General features: G+C 40.3%; 1 protein-coding gene across 1 annotated transcript in view; it reads right to left on the bottom strand.

Moving 5' to 3' along the window:
• Window positions 1-6000: 6000 nt before the first annotated feature.
• Window positions 6001-8375, bottom strand: part of ANTXR1 (anthrax toxin receptor 1) — a gene marked incomplete at both ends in the record, with an annotated part of 224880 nt that continues 222505 nt past the window's right edge. The window contains one exon of the mRNA XM_008583503.1: window positions 6001-6104. Coding sequence (XP_008581725.1) covers window positions 6001-6104 — 104 coding nt within the window. The remainder of the gene's footprint in view (window positions 6105-8375) is intronic.

Genomic DNA, 8375 nt, shown 5'->3' on the forward strand with positions numbered 1-8375 from the left:
TGCTGCTCAAGAGACCATCTAATGTTCATATTTTTTCTTGAATTGATGATTAATGACCCCAATTCTGTCATATCATTCTTCAATGAATCAATAGTCATAGTGACAGCTGCCAAATTCCATAGCCTTTATATTTACCATCCTCCTCATACCTTTTAAGTACTAGATATATTGCACCAGTCAGTGCATCTCCTTCTACCAGTATCCCATCCCAACTCATCACCTGTGAAAGTGTTAATAACTGCACCACCACAGCATGCCATCCTTCACCTACTACCAGCGATGGGGTCCTCATTGCCCAAGTGATTGCTGCAAGTGATCCAGAATCCAATGTTAGAGTCTGCTTCCTTAGACTATTTCTGGTAACAGCTGTCTTAGATCCCTGGAAAGAGATACAGAGTTGATGAGCTGTATCGCAAAATGCTCATGGGAGATTAGAATTAAAGAAGGAAGGATTGGGCAGAAGGAGAAGCTGATTTGCAACGCAGTTACAGTTGAATCCTCAGCTGATTCTACAGGGATATCTGGAGTTGGAATGGCTCTTCTGAGTATTCTGTAATTTGTGACCAGGGGGCCAGGCTTTTGTATTAAGCATCAGCCAGTCACTGGCCATGGGCTCACCCTGGGATGGGGCATCATGTTGGCCAAGGCCAAGAATAAGTGAAGGATGCAGCTATGGGACACCAGCAGATGCTGTTCCCAGCAGTTGGGGGCGAGTATATCAGCCTTGAATAGGGGATCAGGGCAATACACCGCCTTGTCCATTACAAATTTTCGTAGTATTAAGTAAAAAACACAAGATAGAAAATTGGGTTTGTAGCATAATTTTAACATGTTAAAATGGGCACACATAAAAATAATTAGAAGGAAATTAAAATATTGATAGAGTTTGGATTTGTTGTCCCCCTCAAAACTCATGTGGAACTCTGATCCCCAATGTGGGAGTGCTGGGAGCTGTTTGAGTCATGGGGGCAGATCCCTCATGAATGGATTAGTACTCTCCTTAGGTGGGGGTAGTGAGTGAGGTCTCACTCAATTAGTTTTCACAAGAGCTGGTTGTTTATAGGACCCTGGCACCTCCTCTCTCTCTCTCTCTCTCTCTCTGTCTCTCTCTCTTCCTCTCACCATGTGATCTGCTCATACCCGCTGGCTGCTGGCTGCCTGCTGATTTCTGCCATGAGTAGAAGCAGCCCGAGGTCTGCACCAGATGCAGCTGTCCCAGAATCATAAGCCAAATAAACCTCTGTTTTCTATAAATTACACAGTCTCAGGTATTCTGTTATAGCAACACAAAAATGGACTAATATAAACATTTAAGTTTTTGTCTTGGTGTTGGGAAAATAGATGACTTTAATCATCCACCTCTTGCCACCTGTATCTTTTAAACACAAAAAACACCTTAGCCACTCCACTGATTCCTCTCTATGGGCTGTTCAAATCAGCCAGAAATGAGCGTCAGTGTCCCTCAGTAGGTGACTGGATACACAAGCTCTGATACATGCAGGCAATGGAATATTATTCAGTGATAATGAAAGAAATGAGCTATCAAGCAATGAAAAGACATGGGAGAAACTCAAAAGCATACTGCTAAGTGAAAGAAACCAATCTGAAAATTCCATATACTCTGTGATTTCAGATGTATGGCATTCTGCAAAAGGCAAACTATGGAAACAGTTAAAAAAAAATAGGGGTTTCCAGGAGTTTCAAGGGGAAGAGGAGGGATGAATGAATGAAGCACAGAAGATTTCAGTGCTGTGGAACTATTCTGTGTGATACTGTGTGATACATAGTAGATACATGTGCATGTGTCAAAAGCCATAGAACTGTACAACACAAAGTGAGAACTCTAATGTAAACCATAAATTTCAGTAAATAATAATGTCAGTATCAATTCATCAATTATTATAAATATACCACACTAATGGAAGATGTTAATAACAGGGAAAACTGTGTGCAGGGAAAAGGGGATACAAGGGAATTATCTCTTCAATTTTTCTGTAAACCTAAAATTATTCTAAAAAAAATAAAGTCTATTAACAAAAAAAGAAAAAAGAGAAAGCGAGCATCAGTTTCTGTAATCTACCGAAGGCAATGACATTAGCAAGATGTGACTGAATAAACAATGTGCTCAGCAAACAGAAAAGATACCTCTTTATCATTGACTGAACAAAGCCCTTTCAGGCAGTTGTGAAATATCAGAACATAAATCTACAAATAAACAGCTGCTCTGTTTATGGATGCATAATAAGTATCACAACAGCTTGACTCCTGATTCTGGGTTCTTGCTGTTTTCTAAATGAGCCATGACACAACCATTGAGTCTTGCTCTACACATTCATAGAATAGCAGGGAATCTGGTCCAGTGTCAGGACATTTGATAAACAAATGAGGCAAACTGGAGTTGATTCTTCTGATGACTGCCAGTGCTGGCACCATTTTTTCTTCTGGCACCTACCCTAAGTTCCTGGCATCTACACTTATTTTTCCTTCCGAGCCAAATGCAAAAAAGGACTTGACCTCAACTGACATAGAATGTGGAAAAATGTGTATGCATTGAAAAGTAATCCAGTAGGTTGACAAAGTTAGTGAATTTTCAGAGAAATCCCAAGATGCAATGGCCAGATCCATACTGGCAGCATGCCCATACCACACATTGCGATTATACCCTATGTCCTCCACCCGGTTATCCCCGGCCTCCCTCCCCATCCCCCTTTCCCCCACTCCACTTTATATCCCTAGGTGTGCTCTCTCCCTCTGCAAGTCCAGTGCACCACTGTGGTCATTCTTTCCTTCCTTCTTTCTCTTAGTTCCCACTTATAAGTGAGTACATACAGTATTTATCCCTCTGTGCTTTGACAACCACATTTCTTGTACTGTTAAAATCTTTTGCAAGAATGCAAACTACTTCACTACACAAAGGGAAATGTCTTTTATGAGTGGCGTCCTTTTTAATGTTTACAAGAAACTCCCAAATAAAGATACCGGCTAAAGTATTGAATGTGCACAGTTAGTTGAACATCTTTTAACAGAATTTTGCTGACCTCTCAAGTGACTCAGACAAAATTTTAACTGCTGCTGTTGCTTTGTAATTACACTGTGAAACTGCATTTAAAACTAAATAAAGAAGATGCTGCACAGTTTCAAACTCCAAAAATTAAAATAAAATGTCACAACTTAAATAGAGAGAAAGAATTTATATAATTTAGTGACCATTTCAATGCTGAGGAAGGGAGGGAAATCGAAGATCACACCTAGTGGAGTTATAAGGCTTCTAACTTGTTTAGATGTGAGAACTTTGGGATGGGGATAAAGTGGTTCACGTGAACACAATACAATTGTAGTCAGAATAAAATTATAGTACAATTGCAACCAGAATAAAAACCATCTGTTTTGCATATAACAACTCTATACCCTATGTCAAATGTTTAATAATTGTAAGTGAAATTGACCTTGTTTATAATGTATTTAGATGGACAAAGCGTTATTCTGATTGTTTTATACCTAAGTGACCTTCCACAAAACAAAGATTTATCTGACGATAGAAAATGTTATTTAGTGATGAGCAATTGTAGATCTCAAGCTCCTGTTCACAGTCAGCACCTGATAAATGATCTTGTTCTTGTCATTAATGGTTCCTTTGTTTATTCAACTTAATGAACTGGAGTACTACTCAGGGTATTTGAGGTGATTTCATGAGAAAGTTGATTAGCCATGCAAGCAATATGTAGAATTTTAAAATTCTCTGTACCATACAGAAAACATTTTTTTTCACTTCTGGTATTCTTCTGGTTTTACTTGTTACACTTAAATTAATACAGTTAGAATTTACTTTGGTGTAAGGAGTGAGGAAGGGCTCCAGCTTTTCTTTTTCTTTGCAAATTTTTAGCTGGTTATTTCAAAATCATTTATTAAGGCCTTAATTTAAAAATGTGCATGTTCCCAAAACTATTAAAGAGTGAACAGTAATAAAAACTTGGACAAAAATTGTGGCGTGCCTTTCTGTTTGCAGATGGTTTTATTCCAATTAAGATGTATTAAAGGTTTAATGAAGCCTTATAAAGAAATAAATTCAGGAACTAACAAGAGATGCTCTTTTATCTACAAAAAAATTTAAATAGAGGAGCTGAAATGAAGCTGCTAAGATGAATAAAGTGATGTGTATCAGAAATGCAGAAACAATAACAATATTTTGAGATGTTCATAGATAGGAGGGTATTTACTGCAGCACTATCTGTAACACTGTCTGGTTTTCTGGGCAGTTGCAAACCTCTGGACTCTTTGCTCTCCCAGTAAAAATCAGTCATAGTCACCTTTCTGCCCTGGCAGCCAAACACAATCCTAACTGATACAGTACATTTTTTCTGTATGTTTCTCTGTCTTCACTTTTAATTTTTTTCATTAAACATGGGTTACTTATTTAATTTGATAATTGTTACTAGAAATAAAGAATATTTTGAATGCTGGATTGCTCAAGAAGAAATGACAGTAATTCAGAGAGTAAAGAGTTCGCTGGAGGGCATGAAATAATTTGAGAAATGCAATTTAATGTGCAGAATGACAGCCATTTTATTATGATCAGGATGTTAAGCACTTAAACACTCTACACTTTATTTTTATAACAAACAGACACATAACCAGTAAAAGAGTTGATTTTAGGAATTTTTTTTTTATTATTATTTTTTTAAAAGCAACTTCCAGGGTTTGTCATTGTACAGGTTTAGCCCAGTCTCCTATAGCATGGTACAGTGATAACTGATTTTGTTATAACAATGACTCAGAGGCACTGGAGAACAATAACTGTTTTCTGAGTTATCACAGAAAGAAGAGTTAGAAGGAGAGTTTAATGTTAAGTGTATTTAAAAAGTCATATTCTAATTCTTTTAAATTGGATATCCAAGTATGATAACATAGTAGAGCTCAGATAACTAGAAAAGGCAATTGACTAGTACGCTCCATTCCCACCTGGTGTTCACTAGCAGGCTTTTTACTGCATATATTTTTATGTAGTTTGCAAACTAATTCAACCCATTTTACACAGCATTAATTTTTTTGTTTGTTTTGAGTTGGCATTGGGCTGACGCTGTTGCTCATTTTCTCATGTAATTATTATTTTTTCTTGATCTTTGATGGATTTCCCCCCATCTGGTGTAGTGTTTGGACTTTAGTGTAAGTGACACTTTGAGATCATCTCTGCCTATTCTAATGATATTTGCAAGATTACCCATAGCCAGATATCCAAGACTATTAATTAATTTATCCACCAGCTGTATTCTTAACCTTGGTAAAAGAGAGACCTCACTGGAGTGTGTACCAAAGTCCAGGCAAGAAACTGTGGAGCTGGCTGTCAACAGAGGGGACCACAGTTCTTACCAAGGGTCCTATTAATGCTGTGCAAACAAGGGTCTCGTCATTTCAGTAACTATTTGTACATTTATAAAAGCAGTACAGTCATGGGAAAAACCAACAAGCACAGCTTGGTAGAATAACCTGCCATGAAATATCATTGGCTTTATAATAATTTACTACAACTGTTCTTTTTATTCACACTGGATAGGAAATGCTTCCATCTAACACACGGAATACGAATATATACAACGAAAATTTGGCTTTATTTAAAAAAAACCCAACACTTCATAAGGACAATAACACGGGGGTGAAAAAATAATTCGTGCAGTTTCCGGATCACAATCATATGTCTCTTGTCTTTTACAGGGAATGACACAAGTAATGAGAGATTTTGTAAACCAGTTAAAGAATTTTCCTGCCTGTCATAGCCTACAATAAAAACATTACCTTGTTCCTGCAGTGTATACACGCTTCTCCTTCTTAACTGTAATTCTAAATGACTAGAGATGACACATTGAGTCAGTTTTAAGGACAAACCCTGCTAACCCTTTTCAAAATCATCATATATTTGCAGTTCCCTATTTTATCAAAACACTTCACCAAAACATCTCAGAAACTGCACAGGGCATCTGATGATCCTGAATGCTGCATTCTCACCTGATGCCTGCTGTCTCGTTGCACAGCGATGTCAGCATCTTGGCCTGAACTTTCCGGTGGCCGCGTGAGTCACACGGCAGTGGTGTGGGATGGACCGTTTTGTACTGCCAGCAGTCAAAACAGTTGCATGGGCTCAACATCTCTACGCTGTGAGCCTGGGGAACCCATTCTCCTATGGAATGGTTTTCTGGGGCCCAGCAATGTCACTGCAGGGGGCTGAGACATTCTGGACCCTGCTTCGTGAAGGACTATACTAAAGAAGCAGCCTAGTGTTCTAAAAATAGACAATGCAGCAGGGCTGGGTGGAGGGGAAGGAGGTTGCTTTCATTAGTCCTGAAAACTGTCTCTCATTTCAGCTCTATAAAAAGGCTGGGAGATCCTCTGGAAGTGGCAGCCACGGGAGGTGAGGGTCTGAGGTGTGCTTGGACGTGTCAGTTTGGCATTGGCACTGCAGAATCAGTGCCATGGTGCCCCACTAAGGTACTCTGCCTAACCTGTTCCCCCCTGACTGTTCCTTTTATGCTCCTGGGCTTCCCCATTCTCTCCTGGACTCCCTTTCTGTTTTTGCTTTCTAAGGAAGGGATGGCAAATAGTGTTCATCTCTCCAATTCTTTGGAGTTGTGATTTGTGAAGAATTGTGAGAAATCATTGGGCTTCATGGGAAATGGTGCTGGGATTGATTAGCATTGTCTGCCACGGGCACAAGAGTTGGTGTTTATGGAATGAAACCCAGGCTGTGGTGGGTCAGTTCTAAGTGAGGTGAGGGACTGAGGCCAGCTTGATGGGTTCTGGAGGGATCTTTGGAGCTGTAACCCAAAGCAGTAAGTGTTATGTTTATTTTATATTCTGCTTCGTTCCAGAGAAGACTTAAGAATTTAAGGGGTTTGGGACAGGAATTTGGGACCTGTGGAAAACTGGAGGGGGAGATAATTTTGAACAGGCTGGTGCAGAAGGCCCTCAACAATGACCTCTGTTTTCACCCCTGGGTGATGATTACAGGGCTTACTGGTTCAACAGATTCAAAAAGATGTGGAGGGATGGGATGGGTGCCAGACATGGTGGGAATTTCAGGCAGAGCATCTCTGTGTTGCACATCTGGCGTATTTCCCCTTGATTAACAGCTGATCATTTGAAGAGACAAGGAGAAATATATTTTGATCCACACGTACATGTCTTTTTTGGGATTAATCAAAGAACCTGGGGATAGTTTCCTTGTTACATCAGGACCATTGCCTGTCAGCTCTGCCTAGAAGTCTCTGGTGTGCAACTTTACTAGGAAAGAAATAAAAAAAATCAGTGATATTGTGTGGTAGGTGCTAATCATGCTATTTTGGGATGATCAACTCATGTTTGTCTCAATCACTTCTTCATATTTCAAGTGATTTAAACTGAAGCCAAACCTTGCTTTTCAACATGAATCATTAACAGGTTGTTCCTTGGTGATATCATTGTCTGTTGATTTAGGGGACCATGTCTGGCCAAAGTCATCCACCTCTAGCTGCTGATGGCCTGTGGGTGTTAGAAACTGTCTGATGCTCCAATCGATACTCCCCGTCAATGCACACAACTGATTTCACTTACACACCAACATGGCAACGTACCTTTTCCATCAGTAAATACCTGCTCCCTTCCTCACCTGGAAACTGGGAGAATTTGAAAGGAAAATAAGGCCTATGTTTTTATTCATCTGCAAATCCCAGGAGAACATCCTTTTGGATACCTGTCTGATGTTGACTTTCTTGCCACAGTGGGGACCCCAAGCTTTTCCAAAGTTGCAGACAAAAGTTTCACCTTCCTGGGTGGTGCACAGAGATGAGGATTCCTTGGTTCCTAGGCCAAGTGATGGAGGTAAGGTGGAGGAGGGAAGGCAGCACTTAGGAGCCCTGCAATGCCATTTCTTATCCAACTCTGCATTTCACACTCAGAGAAATGATTTTCTTACTGGTCTCCATGAGATAGAATCCTGATGAGAGCATCTTGGCAGTTTCACTGTGTCTGGAACCTAGAGGTGGTGAGTGGCTGGCTATAAGTGTGACCGTAGTTGTCTCATCATTTGTTTTCAGGCAGTTCAAAATTTCTGTTTCTTTCCGCTGTTCACGATTGTCGGTGTACGGGCATTGCCAACCAATTTTTAAAGGGTGTGAACGTCAGTGGGCTTTATCCCCACTCATCTCCTCTAACTGGAAAGACTTGTTCTAACACCACAGAGGAGCCTCCTCCCCGAAGTTTCTGAGACAGCCCAGAGTGCAAACTTTGGGTTCTAGACAGAAGGTCTGGGGGGAGGTCGGGAGGGAGGTGGCGCCCTGTTGGGAGGTGGTGCCTGAGGTGGAGGGGGAAGGGTGGAAGGTGGAGATGGGATGGGAGGGGTGGGGGCA

Source organism: Galeopterus variegatus, unplaced genomic scaffold, assembly GCF_000696425.1.
Source record: "Galeopterus variegatus unplaced genomic scaffold, G_variegatus-3.0.2 Scaffold2944, whole genome shotgun sequence".
Taxonomy (NCBI): Eukaryota; Metazoa; Chordata; class Mammalia; order Dermoptera; family Cynocephalidae; genus Galeopterus; species Galeopterus variegatus.